Below are 19980 nucleotides of genomic sequence, written 5' to 3'. Positions count from 1 at the left end.
TATTATTCTTATTTACTGTATTTTTCATGTATATGATACTCGTAGTAATATAAAAAAAATGTTCAATAGAAAATTGATAGGGGGCACGTGCTCCTGTACCCTTCCCCTGAATCCGCCACTGCCTACGGTTACCCAAACAAAATTAACGAAAATTACTCAAATAATAACGTTTGGAAATTATCCGAATAATTTTTTATTCGAATAATGATGTTTTAAAATTATCCGAACAATAACGTTTGAAAATTATTCGAATACATTTTTTATTCGAATAATCGTGAAGAAATCATTCGAATAATAATTTATTCGAATAAAATATCATCTAAATAATCATCTAAATAAAATTTCATTCGAATAACGCCCTACTCTGCTTGTCAATAAGTAATAATTATTATTATTTTCTGATACCTATTCGATAATAAAATCAAATATATTTATTTAATGTCCTGATTTTTGAGAAAAGTAATAAAGCTTTTGAGTTTTCTGCAATGTTGGCATATTCCTAATTAATTATTATAATTTTTTTTTGGAAGTGATTCATCTTAGAGAAGTATTATTGGTACCTACCTATTTGGCTATAATCTAACTCGACTAACTGTCTTAGTATTGTTTAATGACTAATGAGTAATGTCGTAAATAATGTGTCTATAATTTAATATAAATATATATAATATATTCGTTTAAACGTCACCGTGTATATTATAAAAATCCTAATGTTCAAAAGCATAAGAATCGTACTCACATACACACGCGTAGGTATGATGACATAACGTAGAACTGTTTAAATAATAAATATGATTATAGTATATAGTAGCTCACTAGCGTGCAACTTCTGTAGCACTAAAAAAATATGTAAGAGTCGTCCTTATTAGTGAAAATGCATGTAAATTAAACAAGAATGGCAGTCATTAGCGATATATTTATATATGTAAATACTAAATAGTAAATAGGTACAGTATACCTCAGAACAATTATACTTATATATTGTTCAATGAGTTGAAACGTGCTTTTTATATTTACTATTAGGTATATAAAATTAGGTATTCATCATAGTATAATATAACGTACCTATACAATTAATAATTAATTTTTTTTTTCATATTTTTTTATTGAACTGTTTGCAAAATTAGTCAAATAAAATGTAAATCAACTAGGTAAACCTACCTATTATGTTTTGCACGATGAAAATCACACCTCGAAGATTTTAAAATATCAGTAATTTATGCATGATGACACACGACGAATGCTTATTAGACCATAGCTTAATAATATTGATAGAGGTAATTTATTTTTATTTTTTACTATTCAATTTGTGGAGTGTTATACTAGTTTAAATCTTAAAAACAATTTAAATTATTGAAAACTTATTTTTATTGCCTAGCGCGCATGCATGCGGCATGCCTATTATATATAATGTGCTATCAAGATGTGAATTAAGGATAAAAAAATAATTCGTTGACGCACGACAGATCCCGTCGGTTTTTATGACTGATGATAAAGTTCAAGTCTCATCCGAGTGGTGTAGACTTTGGAATTATGACCATAGTAGAAGTAATATAATTTTATTTTTTACGGCCTCCGGGTCTCACCAATAACCATCAGTAAAATATAAAATAATCATGGTCGAACAATTGACGACATGGGCCTTATGACCCTCGAATTTATAACATGAAAATCGCTATAACTAATATTAGATTATGATATATTTTTATCTTGCCCCAAGTGGGATTCTATCCTGCGGTCGCACTTGTGGACGAGCTTATAGGTACTTGCAAATTAATACTATGTGGTAACATCGTTGACCGTAGAATATATCTTAACTCTACATGATTATTGATTTTATAGTTAAGCTAGTTAATAAGTAGTTTAGTAGCTATAATATAGCATATTATGACGCTTATTATTTTATCAACCATTCCTATTCCATACAGTTTATACGTATATAGTGTATAGGTAAGTGTAATACCGGGTGTTTCTTTTATCAAACAACACTCAATATTTCAAAAAGTGTGCATTTTTTTTTGAAGATATTTTTTATATAGTTTCAAGTCGCTTATAAATGAGTGGAGTGGAGTGGTACCCCCACGAAATGTTTGTCCACTTCTCCGCTCATCAAAACTTTGAATATTTATAACTCATAAACTACTCACCCCAAATTCGATTTTCATATATCGAAATACTAAGAAAAATATTCTGCTTTGGAATATAAAATTAAAACCCTATGTTGTCACACAAAAAAGTAAAAAATTAAAAAAATTATAAGGATAAAAAATATTTAAAAATATAATTTTTTAATGAAAACGTTGTTTTATAAGCGACTTGAAACTATGTAAAACAATTTGCACTTTTTGAAATATTGAGTGTTGTTTGATAAAAGAATCACGCGGTATAAAGTGTTTATAGAATATATATGAATGATGAATATGTATTATGATTAATATTTGTGCTTGTATTATTAAAATACATACAACATACTACATAGGTAGGTAGTACTAACTACTTACTAGTAAAAATAGTTTATATGAGGAAGCTTCCCATAAATACTGTAGACCATTTAATTAATTTTCATATGTGACTGTAGAACCGCAACCTATATTAAAGCATGTTTGAATATTGATTATAAATACTAATTAATAAATAATAGACTATAATATCCGTATATGGCGTATATATTATTATAATGTATAATCAACAATCCGTTTCTTTTCTATATTCCTCATCCCTACACATCTAATTATTTAGCCAACGAACCTATTAGAAGATTGTTATTGTTATCACTTGCCAATGTCGATGCTTCCCAACTTACTTGATATGTCAACGCACTATTTGTTTTCTGGCCCACGCGGCCACGCGCAACATAGACAAAACGCATTTACGCAGAATCGTTTTTTCTATGTTTTTAAGTAATCTTAGAGTAAAATCACCCATTACAAAAAAGATGAAAATATCGATTTGTCTGAATATTGTCTCAAAACAATTTAAAATTACAATATTATTTTTGTTTATTTTGAAAGTCGAGTACAAAGTCAAATAACAATAAAATATAAAATCGATACGTCATTCCCTCAAAAATATTATTCTCTATCTGTTTTGTTATGAGTGATTTTGTTCTAAGATTACTTAAGAATATATAAAAAATGATTCTGTGTTAATGCTTTTTGTCTATGATGCGCGTGGACTAGATAGAGAGAAAACAAATAGTGTGCTTACATCCTCTTAATATAGATACCTACCTGATATATTATACAGTAAATTTTAATCTACTTCATATTTATTTCTCTCTTGTACACATATACAATATACATAAATACATTATTTATAGATTTGTTTGTAAAATAATACTATTTCCATACTTGTTACCATAAGATTATTTATATATTAGGTTTACACTTTTATCAAATAGCTAAGCCCGTAAAATAAAATAATTAGTAGTACCTAAGTACCTTCTAATTTCTAATATTTAACTCCGTCAAACGATAAACACCAAACTATAAAAATAACCAATAGTACCTACCTAATGATTTTTATTTATATACATAATATATATTGCTATATATTAATATATTTTATAGATTAATTTGCTATGAAAATTAAATATTAAATTAAAAATTATATTTCATTGAACTATTTTAATGCAGTCATTTTTCTAAATTATATTAGAAATGTACAAACTGAATTATTTGTATTATATTATATTATATCTGTAAAAATATCCTCGCCGAGTAAATAATAAATTACCACGTTGGGTAATATTTTCGGTTATCTTAGTTGAGTATGCGTAGGTAGTATAATGGTGACGACATATTATCGGAGATACTGTACAGCTAACATGTTTTAGAAACACGTCCTCCATCCGGACATTACATTATGATTATACAAAGTTAGCACATTTTGATTCATACTCCACTTCACTTTTTATGATTTACACACGTTTTAGATTCTGAGATGAGGCGCGGACGCGCGGTGAATGTATTGATTTAACAATGATGCGTACTTTTTTTGTATCGTGGGACACTTTTTCCAGTAGAATATAATAGTTAGATTTCCACTTTGAAAAAATACTTATGTTTCTGGCAAAAAGTAAAGCTATTGATTAAATTTAAGTAGGTATTTATAATATATAATATTATATATTTAATCAATGATATACTTAGAGGCGCCAGAACCTTATTTAGGGGGAGCTTAGGGCCCCAACATAATTAGGGGCCCCCATATATTAGGTACTCTAATACAGTCATAAGTTTAGACTTATGGTATAATTTATTTATAATCTTATAAAATAAATTGAATACATATTATATAAATTATAAAAGCGATTTAGCAAAAAAACCCAAATTTATAATTCAAGTTAAAGGGCTGAAATATAATATTAGCCCCGGACTCCAAAGTTCCTAAGTAAGGCTCTGGATATATACATAACCTTTACATTGGACAAAGAAACTTTTATCTACACTTGTTATTCTACTATTACATAGGTTATTATAATAGTGTGGTCATAATATATAGGTCATAGGTATAGGTCATAGGTATTCATATTAAAAAAAGAAGATAGGCTATGGACAAGTGGGTTCTACTCTATGTTCGATACATTAAGTGTCGTGTATTCGTGTGGGTCACTGTAATGGATGTGTTAAATTTTAATTCAATGATATAAAATCATTATATATTACTAAGTATATTTTATGACATTATTATTGCTATTAAAATAATTTATTTTACTATTAGTAAAACAGTAGTTTGAATTAATTTTTGCCGAAAACATTTCATTTGATATAGGATGTATCAGTGATATACTTTTAAAGTTTCAAGTAAGTATCCACAAATAATATTTATAAATTACAAAAAATAACTAAAACCTTTTTTCTCCAAATTTGAAAAAAATTTATAAATTACCTGTTTAATAAATTGAGTTAATATAATTTTAATATAATTTTAGATTTTTTGGTCACAGTATGAAATACTTACCAAAAACCTTATTTTAATTCTTAACTATATAAATTTTATATTGGTTTGATGTAGCGCAAGTGCCCATGTGTCACATATTTATTCAAAAAGACTGTTTATATAATTTTAAGATTTTTTTGGTTAATTATGAAATACTTATGAGAAATCTTGTTAAAATTATAGTGCATACGAATCTTTAAAAGTTAAATATTTTTGAACCACTGTTATAAAAATATATGAGGAACCTTGTATTCAATTTTCAAACAATTTGACTCAGTGAAAAATGTTATATTGGCGTTTAAAGAAAAAAACTTTTAAAAATGTCAATAAATATCTCAAAATATTTTTAAATTAAATAACTTTTAGGAATTTCCAAATCAATATAATATACAAATTTTCGTGATTTTGTCTCAACTTTTTTTTTTAATCACGCTAATAATAACTTATGATGGATGTTGTATAACGTTTTCAAGCTTTTTAACAGAGTAAAAAACTGTTTATCGACAATAATTAAATAAAAACTAATAGAAATTATTAAGTCTATAAACTTTACTATAAAGTATAAATAGCTGAAGGAGTCAAAATAATCTTTTTAATGCATGACGTATAGAAATTGATATGACATATTGACATTTGGTGAAAATGTTAAGTATTTACGGTTATTCGTTTTTGAATTACACCAAAGAAACAAAATTTATTTTATCAAAAACGTATTTTGTGTAAAAATTCCCATTTTTCCCAATAGCTGGTACGCTTTTGAAAACTATATCGAATTTTAACCTTTCAAATGCACCACCTAGATTCAGTTTCCCATCAGAAAAGTTACTTAAGTTGAAAATCAAACAATTATTTCAACTACTTGCCGTGTATACACTCAAATAACAAAAAATGAATAAAAAAAATCACCATTGTAAAATCAATACATTAATCGCTCCACTCAAAATCTAAAACATTTACTGATTTACATAAAAAAAAAAAAAATTATAATTTGAATCCCCTTGATTTATGTATATATGTATAGTGTATACCTAGTTGTAATATATTTATGAAATATTTTTTTATAAGAACCAATAACTAAAAAGTAAAGACTAAACAGATAATTATTTATCCACTTAACATAAACTTTATTTCAATTTCTCATCAAGTTACAATAATTATAGTCGTTGTAATAATTAATCATGTTTTATTTAAAACTATTTTCATGTACCCAAACACATAAATTAACGGAGTATGGACACGAGTCGTAGATTTATAAAAATGTATAATTAAAATATGTACAATAATTAAATATAAAACAGAGATAACTGATCATTGATAAATAACAACTAGAAATGAGAATTGTAATGGATTTTTTTTTTAAATAAAAAGCCTTAGTTATAAAGACATTTTCCATGCATATAAGCATTAAAACAAAAAAATATTCGTTTAATAGTATTGCATGTAAGGAGTACATTATACAATTTGCTCACCGTAGTCCGTAAGCGCACCTATACTATTTTCATTATTTATAATTCTGTTGTAAATTAGGTATAGCTGGTTCTATACATGTGTTTGTGACCAGACCACAAAAGGAAATGTAAGTTTAATCACTGTATACAAGCTGAGTCAATACACTCGTAGTTAAACCTTAGTACCTAATATATTGACTGTTTTATTAGAAGTGTTAATAGGAAAAACTATCAAGAAATAAATCATATATTAATAAAGGTAGTTTATAATATTTTTTAAATCCTATATTTGTTCTTATTTTGTGATTATATTATATTATCTGGGTAGTGGGTACTTAAAACTAAATAAATAAAAATTGATTAACGAAATGTGTTTTTTATTTAACACAATTTAGAAAGAAAATATAGCCACAAAAATATAAATTTAGTTTCTATTAAATAATGATAGGGAACTTGTACAATGTTGCCTAATTTATTCAACAATTATTATTAGACACGCGCATCGGGCCATTGTAAATTCGTATACTGCACATTTCTGATTAGAATATTAATAACAAATATATTATATACATGCGTTTTAATACATATATATAAATTATATTTAAATCTAATAAAATATTTTTTTGCCCATTTGTTTGGTAAGTTTGGTTAGATACATTATACGACTTTTCAATTCATATTTTACACAAACTATATATTTATTTTTAGATTCTGAGCAGAGCAATGAATGTATTGATTTTACAATGATGTGTATCTTTTTTTTTATTATATGTGTCTGTGTACACGATAACTAGTCGAAATAATGCACCGATTTTCAACTTCAGTATCTTGTTCGATGGGAAAGTGAATCTATAATATTGGTGCATTGGGGAGGTCAACATTTTCTATACGCGTTACAATTTTCAAAATATTTTGGTATGTATTAAACTATAAATGGACATTTACAGTTTCCAATTTTTTAGTTTTTTTTTTCTATGAATGTCAATAAAACGTTATTCTTTTGACCAAAAAGCGTGAAAATTTAATACAAGGCTCTTGGATGTATTTTTAAAATAGCAGGTTAAAAATATTAAAAAATACATCGACACAATTTTTTTTTTATGAGCATTTTAAGTTCAATTTTTGACAATATTAATCAAATTTAAAATTTAATAATTATTTTGTAGTTAAAAATGTAAAAAATGTTCAACTTTTATAGTTAAACAAAGTTCCACGTGGAACGATAGGTTATATTATATAAATGACATTATTCATAATAATATCATCAAATATACTTGGTAATGATCATCATAAGGTGTCTGACCTTCTTTGGTCAGAATCATTTTTCTTATACAGTGATATTACATCATTGAATTCAAATATAACACCATCCATGACAGTAACCCACTTGTAAACTACTGTACAGCAGAGTGATACCCACTTGCTCGCCTTTTTTTATTTTTATTGAGTTAAGCAACTATGGCTATTATAGCTATTTTTATTTGTAGGGGGAGGGTCTTACAAACGCAAAACATACCAAATTCACGCTCAACAGTTCAAGTTTTATGCCGTTAGCTTACAAATTAGAGTGAATGATCCTATTATGAAACTTGATGATATGAACATTATCTGTGTTTTGATGGAAGTTTTTTTATGATAATTCAGTTTTTAAGTGAGTTATGAGCATTTTTAATTTACATTTATTATACACGCTTAACTCGTATGTACGCGTTTGTAAGACGGAGCAACACTGCATGCAGGTATGGCGCGGGCGTCTTCTTAACCATAATCGTATAATCATACTCATGAAATCAGTCTGACCACATTTTTGAATTTCAGTCACTAATTTTCACAAATTAGATTTTAAGATTCAAACATTTTGAAAATGTAATAAATTGCAGTGTTGTTAACGTTCCTTTTATATATATCCGTTCAATTCCTATATAGTTCCTTTAGTATAAATAGGAATTCGTTCAGTTCCTCGTTCATTTATTATTAAAAAGAACTCGTTGAATTCCTCGTTCCTATAAAAAAGGAACTCATTATTTTCCTCGTTCCTCATCTTTCATGATGAATATCAATTATAATAATAATCACTAATCAGAACACAAAGTCATATGTGAATAAAAATTGGTAGTTTTGTCTATTATTTTTATAGATTAAAAACATAATAAGTAAATTAAATTTTACTCCCCAAATGTTTTTTTAAAACATTTCTGGGAATAACAAAATAATTATAATATTTACGTTCCTATTCTTAAAAATAAGGAATTAATTCACATTCCTATTCCTTTATAAAATAAAGGAATTAATTTCTTCATTTGTTCCACGAAAAAGGAATCAATTCCAGCCTGTTCCTTAACAACACTTATTATAAATGTATCTATTATTTAAAAACAAACAAAAGTTAAATTGAAAAAGTGGCCCAATCAATCTCATTTTTCACGCTTCACGCTTTTAAACCTGTGTTTTACAACCTTTTTATCACCGCTTAGTTATATTATATACATAGATGATTGATCGTATACTGACGGATGCAAAATTAGGAGTTTTTACTGTCCATGTAGCACATTTAAAAGACAGAGACAACAAATATCAGTACCCAATCAACTCGAGTTGAAATCAAATGATAAATAATCATTACGCTAATAATATTAACAACCTATAATTATTATAATATGATAAAAATATAATTAAATTATTTAAAACATGATGACAAGAAAAGTCATTAAAACTGTTATATCAATATGCAATAAATAATAATATTAATACCTATACCTACCTAAAATAATTGCTTTTTTACATATTTCGTGCATACATACACGAATACACGATACCTACACGTATACAGTAACGTATTAATGTTGTTATCCGATGATTATAATACACGGAATTGACGTGGGTGCTGATAATATAATATAGGAATATAACGCAATGTACACAATTTTTTCATAATTTTATAATTATTTGGTCATAATATAGTTTTATAAAAATTTAACATTTCAAAAATAAATAACCCTGCAACAATAACCCCTATACAACCACGTATCCCTTTGGTTATAACTATATAGGACTTGGAATTTATAGCACTAAAAAGTTTTGAAAATTAATTAGGTACACTATTGCAATTAAATAAAACACCCACAATTGCACTTAAATGTACGACTCATAAGTCATAACTATAACTGTATCCTTACAAGAAACCCACTGCAGCAGTGAATAATATAGGTGTAATGATGCGCGCAGTCTCACCTATTGGGGCTTGGACGTGCCGCCCTCGTCTCGTATTCCTACAATCCTTGCAGGAAACTGGTGACCTTTTGTCGGTCCAAAAACGAAGAGAATCACTGATATTATCATCACAGACCTACCTACTCATCTTTCTGCTGCAGGAATGTCGTCGCACTGCCCACCACTATCATCGGCGCGTATACTGGTTTTATCGAAAATTAAACACGCGGCATCGCGACGGACGTGGAGAAGAAGGCCTGCGACGATAGCGTTTTCCTCAGACCGTAGACTTGCACGGACGGCAACAATTATTATTATCGCAGTTGCCCGGTCGCGTGTACCACGGTGTACCAGCCGTAATGCCTCGTAAATAACATGAAACGTGATCGGCGATCGCCGAACTCATACAGTGCTCGAATCGACGGTAATCCATAATATGGTTTACGTTACCAACTCGCGAACGGATAACCGTGATATTACAGTGGCCTTTCGCCGTGTCCATATCGTGCAGTGCCGTTCGATTCTCGATCAAACTGTTTTCACGTAGCCGTTTGCGATGACATCCTCATGCCATGTTGTCCAAGTCTTACAAACGTATTTACAACATGTCACATGGCAAATTTACGTCCAGCACTATAATATTATGTTTTAAGGGAGTTACGATGAGTATATATGTATGTAAAATATAGCAATCTAAAAATGCTCATAACTCGCTTTAAAATTAAAATATCGTAAAAACTAAAAAGCCGAAATACAAACATAGATGATGATTATTTTTGATAATAGATCAATTCAAAACACAACTGCGCTGTTTGACCATATATTTAATATTCTATCCTGTGATTTGACGACACCTCGGCGAAACGAGTCTTGCATAATATATATTAGATATTGCAATATTTGTGCGGTTCAGTTGCGTATCAAGGGAGGAGGGAAGAGTTAGGTTCGGAGGAAGTTGTAACCTCCCCGAAAATTGTTAAATAATAAAATTTTGAAATAAAATTTTCAATATTTTATTTTAACACCCCCCCCCCCCCCCCTCAAAAAAAATCGTGATACGCCAATGGTGCGGACAATCAAACAACGAACATGAATTTTATTTAAATGTTTAAATTAAAAATAAAACTATGTAATATTGTAATGTATTTATGTATATGTATAAGTGTATAACCATTGATTATAAATAGTACTATTTATAATCAATGATATAAGTATATAACGTATAGGTGAAAAGTATAAGTACCTATAAATTATAATATGATAAAGTAGGTCGTTGAAAATACCTATGTGATGTACAAGTATTTAAGACTAAGTGGTTTTTTTTATGAAATGTACATATGTATTAATTTAAAATTTCAATCGTTTTTTTTTTTTTTTTTGCTTTGCCGCTGAACTTCATTTTTTCGGTGCACGGTTTTTTAGTTTTTAATAGTTAAAGTTCGGTCACGTCTCGGTCAACTCTCGGGTTGTACTGTTCATTCTATTGTATTATGTTTTAAGAGGACGTGATACCAGCATGTGTACAAGCATGGCTTTTTAGTATATTTTAATTTTAACGGGAATTATGAGTATTTTAAAATTGTACATTTTTTATATATCTTAAAATACTCATAATCCGTTTTAAAATTAAAATATACTAAAAATCCTATGAGGTTGCCTAGATAATAATCTTATCTTTAGATTTTATGAGAGGTCAATTCACTTTAATTTTTAAATTAACGGAGCTACACGTGTTCTGCTGAGCGTAAAATTTGGTATCTTACGCACTTGTAAGACGGAGACAACACATGCGGGTATCACGTCCTCTTAAGACTGCATTAGAGTGAGATATAGTAAATAATAAAATAATCTTGAATGTCATAGTACGAACGATAAACTGGAACCTATAAATAAATTTGTTAAAAAATGTCATAGTGCGGATAACCTGACGGGTGCTAATAGTTTACGTGCTCATAATAATAGTTGAGGTGCCCGTTTCCAACGTACATCAATCACCTATGTAGGTATATTGTATATTATTCACAGATTTCTCTTAATAAACCTTACCGTTATTGACAATGTAATGTAGTTGCACGTCAATATGAAATAGTATGACTATTGACTATGTTATTACTTATTATATTAAGAACTGTCAACTGTGCATTGTTTAACATTGGTAAGTAAATTGCATGCAGCTTACACAATCACACCTATATTATCGTTTAATAGTGCGTTTATTCAAATTCTGATTTTTGGAATACAGGGCCGGATGCCCGGATTAACTCATTAGGAACTGTCAAATATTGTCACAGTGGCACAGTGCATATACGAGGACAGGGCCAATACGCGGCTAACAAATAACAGCTGTAGGTCGTAGGTGGTAGGTGTGCCCAGCCTATAACCTTCATGCTTACAAACCAAAACAAAAATCATTAATAAACAGAATTAAAGTTATTATAAAAATCAAGGAACTCGATCTGATTCATTCTATAGGTACATGACAAGTGTACATCGTCAATAAGGAGTACACTGTAATGGATGTATTACATTTAATTGTATATAAAACAACTCTGAGCGGACTGAGAAGTGAATCAGTATAATATGTCTAAGGATATTTTATTATACATTTATGATTCATATTGCTATTAGTAATTTATATTTCAATTAGTATAATTATTAGTAGTAGTTCAATTAGTTAGATCTTAGATACATTTTTTCAAAAAAAAATCTAATAGGTCCCACTTAAGATATATTATTATAACTTGTAACATTATTTAATATAACATTACTATCTGTAGTTAACTTATGTATACCCTATTACCGTTTAACGTTGTATAATACAGAATACAGATGCGTGGTATAAATATCATAAATTAATATAAATATTTTTAAAATGTTGTTGAATATACTAAAAATAATATGTACGCAGTAACGAAAAGTCCCCCACAAACAATATTTTTGAATTACAATTTACAGCAGATAGATACTTTTTCCCGACAATAGATAAACAGGTTTTATTAATAATAATTTGGGGAGGGAGAAATACTATACTTTATTGATATTAATGTTTTGATAGTTTGAGACACCATTTTCCTAGGGCCTCCGAATAACTTAATCCGGCACTGCTCCCATGTAATAAAAAATAAGCAGTACGTATACTTGGTATATTTAAAAATTTTAAAAATCAGAAATTGAACGAATGAACACAGTTAAAGGAAAACATGGGTGAATCACTTAGTACAGGCTTGTAAAATTCAAGCTAAAGTCGACTGTGCGCGGCTGTATGAAACGTAAATAAATATTATGTCGGTCGTGGCCTGCGCTTTGCATGAGCGCAGAGCGATGCATGGTTATACACTTATACCATAGTATGACAAGACTATAATAATAGTACACTCTTTCGGCCACTTTTGGAGACGGCGCTGCAGCATCGTTTCAATGTTTGAAATCGACGTTCAGGACGCGTAAGCGCCTTAAACGCGTTCGCCCCTTCGCCGTTCACTGTTCACTACTAGTCACTGATGGTAGTCAGTACCGATCAGTGCGTCGCATCATGTCAGGGATCCGTCTCCAGCATTTCATTGTACCAATATTATATAATATTATACGCTGACGGTCGCTGATGCGTTGTTTGAAATTGTTGATGTTTTTAGAAACTCCCATAGTCCCATGAGCCACACCATCACCATACACTCGCACACCCTGATTTTTTTTTATCTACAATTGGCCTAGGCGTCATTGATACTATGGCTTTACCACCTTGGCCTTCAGTTTGCCAATCTTTGATTGTGTATTTTCCCTTTTGGCTTTTGTTTGATATCCTAATTCCAAATATAGCTATTAATCAAATGTATGTGATCAAAAATTTAAAAATAATAAAATCTGAATGATAAGGCACCTACCTAAAATTTGAATATTTTATATTTAATTTATTAATTTATATGTTATGTACGAACACTAAGTATGTTTTTATAATAATAACAATTCTATAATGAAAACACAAGAGACGTTTTTTTTAACGATTAACTTGGTGGTGAGGGGGGGATTGGCCTCTTAAATTGTTTGCCCACCCTTAAAAAAATGAAATGACGCCCCTGGATAGTGCACTAGTAGTTAGTGCCTAATTACTAATTAGTATCCATCCAGTGGCGGACTATATGCCGGCGGGAAATCAGGACAATTCTCGGTGGGCAGCGTACTGTTATTTATTATAATTAATGATCATAATATAGGCATTCCTGTTTTATGGCTGTAGAGAAAAATATATTGAATAATATTGATGTTGAAGACATTAATGACGTTGTTAAAAATAAAAGTGATCTAAATTTTATTAGAAAAAAACTATGTACATTTTTTTAAATTTAATATTATATTCTGTTTTAATTAGGTGCACAGTATGAGTCATTATGTTCAGTAAATACTAATTTAAGAGAAACATATTCAATACCTACAATTTCAAAATAAACATGAATTTATACCATGAAAAAAAATCACTAAATGTCTCAACGACGATTTTAAACAAATTTGAGTTGCGAATTTTTTTCAGTAGATGCATAATTTATTAATGTACTCTGGTACTCGTAATCACGAATTAATATATACCTAGGTATATATTAATTCGTGCTCGTAATAATAATAATAATGTTCCACCACAGTTTTATTCAATTTGTGGTTACACTGGCAGTACAGGAAGATTGTTGTTTACGTATATTTTATTTTTGAAGTATACAATGTTTCTAAAACGTTATTGTTAATTAATATTTGTATGTCTTATAATATTATACTTTGTTAAAAATATGTGTACACCGTATGCGATAACGAAATCAAATCCGAGGAGCGAGGACTCGTTTAAAATATAAATAGTCGTAGGACGTAGGTATATAAATTCGGTGTCCATTAGAATATTGTGAGATGCATAGAATATAGATAAAGAAGTATGCACAATTGCAACGACTACGCCTATAGTCACTACGGACGCTACGGTATTGTGGCAGAGGCACGGGTGTCTGGTGGCCGGTGGGGATATAACAACCGTATGATATCCCCACCTTTTGTGTAACACAAATTTCTGATCACTCCGTATATTATACGGCAAAAACAAAACTACTTTTTTTTTGTAGACAAACGACAATTATAATTGATGCGATAAATCAAGGCAATTAACTACTAATGTCGTGTAGAAAAATTATCGCTTGTAACTTTGGAACTTTTTATAACAGTTGACCTGTATGATAGAATATTAACGAGTATTGAGTTTTCGACCAATTTTTGACTCAAGTTTAAAAGTTAGGTATTCTCATTCGTAGATGGTTATTATTTATTAAAATAATAATTCAATTTCTTCTTTAAACACTTGTAAGTTGTATTGTTGTAAAGTCTATAGTATATTATTATTTATTATACTCTATAATAATATACAGTCAACTCGCGATATAACGAATATCGATATAACGAAAATCTTGATATAACGAATAAAACTACCGGTCCCTTGAAAATATCGCGGTATAATATAATTTCGATATAACGAATTTTTTTCTCGGTCCCTTGAAATTCGTTATATCGCGAGTTGACTGTAATTATGGTGTAAATCATTCTGCGATTATGGTAATAATAATACTACATACTATATGCGTCAAATACCGTCAATGGCCGATAGTCGATACGTGTGATATTATAGTTATATAGTAGTTGTACAATGTACATATAGGTGCATTATACATAATACATATTATTAGGTAGGTACTTGCATTTAAATAAGTTAAACACCAAAAATCCTTGTATACAATTATTATAGTGAAACAAGTGAAATAATTAGTTTACTTAATAACGAGTTTCACCGTTTTACGGTACATTATTGTAATTCGAATGACCATAATATTATCTAAAAGATGGTTTAGCAATTTTTATTCTTCAGTATTAAACTTGTATTATATACAAAATAAAACAATTTTAAAATGACTAACAGCCGCATTGGCGAAGCAGGGGTCTGGCTAAGTCCTTCTAAATATAAAATAAACACACTCATTCCCCAAAACTCGCACAGTAATACAACTGTAGCCTGTAAGTCCTCATTAGTTATTATTATGAATAGAGCATCTACCTGCAATGTATTTTATATTTCTTCATAAAATATATTAATCAATAATCAAACTTATATATAACCTATATTTAAACTGTATATATTATTCGAGGACATATTACTTTCAAGCCAGTAAAATTCTATTCTTTTTAGCATACATTATATTTTATTCGTGTGGATAATAAAGCTTAAACAATAGAGTCAGGCTTCAGCCCCTCCAAACAATTTTATAAGGTTCCGATTAAGCTGTATAAAAGTATTTTAAGAGGATGTCAGAGCGCTGTTTGTTTTTTCTCTCTGGCCCGAGATTAAAAAAAAATTTTTATTACTCATACATATTATCGATTATAATATTTTTGACGGTAGGCATATCGATTTGTCTAAAAATTGTCTCAAGCAGTTTAATATTCATTTAAATGTACAAAATGTTTTTTGTAATTTTATTGTCTAATATAAATTCAAATAATAATAAAATATAAAACGTATATGTTAATTCCTAAAAAATATTAAGCATTATAATTTTTGTTATAGGTAATTTCTCTCTAAATTTACTTAAAAATTACGGATGTTACACCGACATTTGTTGTCTCTGTTGTACAAATGAGTAACATTATACCAAATTTTACGCTCAGCAGTTATAGGTTAAAATTGTACAACTTAAAATACTCATAGCTCGCTTTAAAATTAAAATATAATAAAAAGCCTATGACGTTATTAATATATAATATATATGTATACCTAGATAATAAGCTTACCTTTAAATTGCCTAAGAGGTCAATTCACTCTAATTTTTAAACTAACAGACTCAAACGTTTTTGCTGAGCGTCAAATTTGTTATGTTACGCGCTTATAATTCGGAGACGACAAATGTCGGTGTAACGTTCTCTTAAGCCTACCTTTAGCTACTTAATTAATTATCCATGTTTTAGTTATAATAATAAATTGATAGTACCTATAAATATCGAATACAAATGCAATGGAATAATATGAATCAATATAAATTTCAATAAATAATTTCAAATAATCGGGTTCGGGTTTATTAGCCAAATACATTATATAATTATCTAATATTGATTATTGTCTATTGATAATTATTTATCAACATGCACAATTTCAGTTATACAAATAAAATACACAACTGCAGTAACGGAGAGGGGAGGTAAAAGTACAAGTTTACTGCAAAAGTTTCAATGATTTTTCACGGCTCGGAGTTGAACTGTATATAATTTATAATTTTATATGCTCCCTTATTCCCCTGGCAGGTATATCATACCAGATATTATTATATTAAAATTACACTATTACATAAGTGTTTTGTTTTTTAAATAATTCTTACAATAAATTATTATATTTAAATTCACAATATTATTAGGTACCTATAAGTATGTATAAATGTATTTATTATATAATATTCTATACACCAGGGGTGTCTAAACGGTCGATTTCTGCAAAGTCGATCCCCTTTGTTAGAATGCATTATTATAAATTTAGTAACCCCCGCCCTAATATATCCCAGTGACCTGCACTGTCGACAATAGTTGCATGTATTTTTATGGCAAAATATATATTATTCACGGTAGATCTTTACCGAAAAAAATTTGACTACTCCTGTTATATACATTTTACTATATTATAATGAATAACAACATTATATACAGACTAGATATACTTGACCGATTATATACCTAATTGCTAAATTAATATAATGTACTGCAGTATGTACACTGTACAGAGACGGCAGCACTACGGCTTACAAATATCTCAAGTATCATAGGTACCTAAATTATACCTTCTTATATAAATTGCCACTTGTCACTATATTAGAACATAATATTAGCCATTATATGTACCGACTATAAACTATATACAGGGGTTAAAGTGGGAAAAAATTTCAGAGGGGGCTAATGTCTCCATATATAGTTTTAAGCGTTTCATATATACATTTTATGTATAATGTCTAATGTATAAAATCCTAATTTGTTAAAGGGGACGCTTTTAAACCGCCATCAGAGGTAAGGGGACTGAGTCTTCCTGCGTCCCCCCACTTTAACCCCTGACTGTATACTAAATAAATATGAGTATTAATAAACTATATTAGTGTGTAGGTTGTAGGACTATATAGGTACATACGTATTATATATGTACATAATTAGGCCCGCGCATTCAGACGAAATTATTTGTGAACGGGTCCTGCTCCCTCACCTTTAAAAGTCGCGGAGTAAATCCAATCGTCCTCGGATACCCATCGGTATGCTACGTCGTTGTACCGGCGTAACGGATCTTCGTTCAGTACGCCGTTGGATCGCAAGTCGGCGAACACTCCGCCGGGCACACGGCCTGTTCCAAAGACACCTGAAAACATGGCGGTGTATATATAATATATAGCCATATAGGTACAACAATGTATAATTAATAAAATATTATAATAAGTAATAACACATTAGGTATACTCGTCTTTCAGATAGGTCGCGACTCGCGAGTATGCGTATAGGTGTAATATAATATTTTACAGTGTGCTGCATGACATGTATTAGTATATTGATCCCATAATGAACCAAAATATTTTTTATTGTTTTCAAAAAATACATTCGGATATTCGGATGCCTAGGTAGTTGTGGATCTGAATTATATTACAGTGCAAAAATATCGATTGTAAATCACTCAGCACGGTTGTGATTTGTGGTGACGGAAAAAACCGTCGTTTAAATTGAAAAAAAGTCGAAAGTAGAAAAGTGTCAGTTAATTGTCGATGAAAGAGGGATGGGGAGAGGGGGGGGCGAACGAAGTACCTAAATATAATAGTCAAAGTTTACAATTATTATTAAGGTCCCGTGTCGACCATTTCATCACTCACTGGTATTCCTGTTAGCGAAGCGCCAGTGAGACGAGTCCAATGACAACTCGAATACCGTGCTGGACGTGGCCGACGAGCACAGGAGGAACAGTGCTGCAATCATTTCTTCTACGACTCGCATGATTCCAGCGAGCACGGTGCCGTATGCGTACCGGTTCACCAGCAAAAGTCGTACTGAATACTGATAGACGATAGTGTCAGAGGCCAGAGCCCGAGTGTCGGAGTGTGATGGTCACTCTAATCGTTCGGACTCTGTCCGCAACTAGGTGCCGTCTCCCGTGTTCATACACGACACGAGTGTAATCTTAACATTAATGTTATAAACATAACGTAGTCGTATAGCTAGGTATACAGCGAACACTACGACGTTGCTTATTATTTAAACGCCTTTAAACGACTGCTTTTCAGTTTACATCGTATAGGTAGTGCCTATTAGGTACGTCAGCAGCAGCTGATGTGCGTACAATGTTGTACTGTTTGTATTATTGTATTCAATGTACGATTTTACGGGTATAATATTATTATACTAATAATACGAACAAAAATCCTCGTATTCGGGTATAATACTACTCTAAACGAGTCTAGAACATTACGACATAATACACGACGCGTATACAATTAATTATTGTAATACAGTGTTCTGTACACCAGTCCGCCAATGTATTAATAATATTGTAGCGTTCCATCCGGTACCTGTACGGCTGTACAACTATTATACAATATTATAATTTTAAAAAACAATATACAATTATTATTATTCCTGGTTATTTGTTATTATTATAAGATCGTCGCGTTGTTATTATTGTATATTATTATTATTAGTATACAGCGTTTGCGTACGTGCCGCAGTACCACGCATGCTCCCCGGTCGGAACGCGACCCCTCTACCCACCGCCGAACAACTCCACGGCTGACGACCGAACGCGAACCGTCCAGCGCCACCGACTGGCAGACGGCAGTCGAAGTTTGACTGCTTTGGCTTGCGGACGTGCGTTCACCGTTCCTACGACTACGCCCCCCAATCGATAACGACACCGTTCGTTTTCGTTTGCCAATTCGAACGTAAACCGTTCGCGTCACAAACGCCTAATCCGTTTCCAGCCGATTCCTACTATCCACACGACCGTTCCGAAAGACCTGGGAGACGCGCGACCAGGACAACAAAAACAACAACAAACAACAATGGAAGAAGACCAAAATGGCGTCGCCGCCGCAGTCGTCGGGCGGCCGCCGAACAGCGAAACCTGCGGAATGATCGTCAACCACGGTGGTGGCGGGGACGGGCCGACGGCTACAGCGGCGGCTGCGGCCGCAGCGCCACCGACACCAGCACTCCCAGCGGCGGCGGCAACAGCGTTCGGAGCCCCGGCGCGCCCAGCGCCACGGTACGGCGCCCATCTCAACTGCAACAATAACAATTCGGTCATCAAAGGGCAGCTAAAGGTACATGTCGTCCATAACTATAAACT

The 19980-nt window shown here is 30.8% G+C and overlaps 1 protein-coding gene across 1 annotated transcript in view; it reads right to left on the bottom strand.

The window, feature by feature from the left end:
- Positions 1-19441, bottom strand: part of LOC100160465 (beta-mannosidase) — a 32132-nt gene extending 12691 nt beyond the window's left edge. Inside the window, exons 1-2 of the mRNA XM_001945756.5 lie at positions 18512-19441; positions 17860-18009 (exon numbers count right to left, since the gene is read on the bottom strand). Coding sequence (XP_001945791.2) covers positions 17860-18009; positions 18512-18632 — 271 coding nt within the window. The 5' untranslated portion in view covers positions 18633-19441. The remainder of the gene's footprint in view (positions 1-17859; positions 18010-18511) is intronic.
- Positions 19442-19980: the final 539 nt, after the last annotated feature.

The sequence above is a fragment of the Acyrthosiphon pisum genome, chromosome A2 (assembly GCF_005508785.2).
Source record: "Acyrthosiphon pisum isolate AL4f chromosome A2, pea_aphid_22Mar2018_4r6ur, whole genome shotgun sequence".
NCBI classification, from domain to species: Eukaryota; Metazoa; Arthropoda; class Insecta; order Hemiptera; family Aphididae; genus Acyrthosiphon; species Acyrthosiphon pisum.
This window is presented reverse-complemented; position numbering and strand designations above follow the sequence as displayed.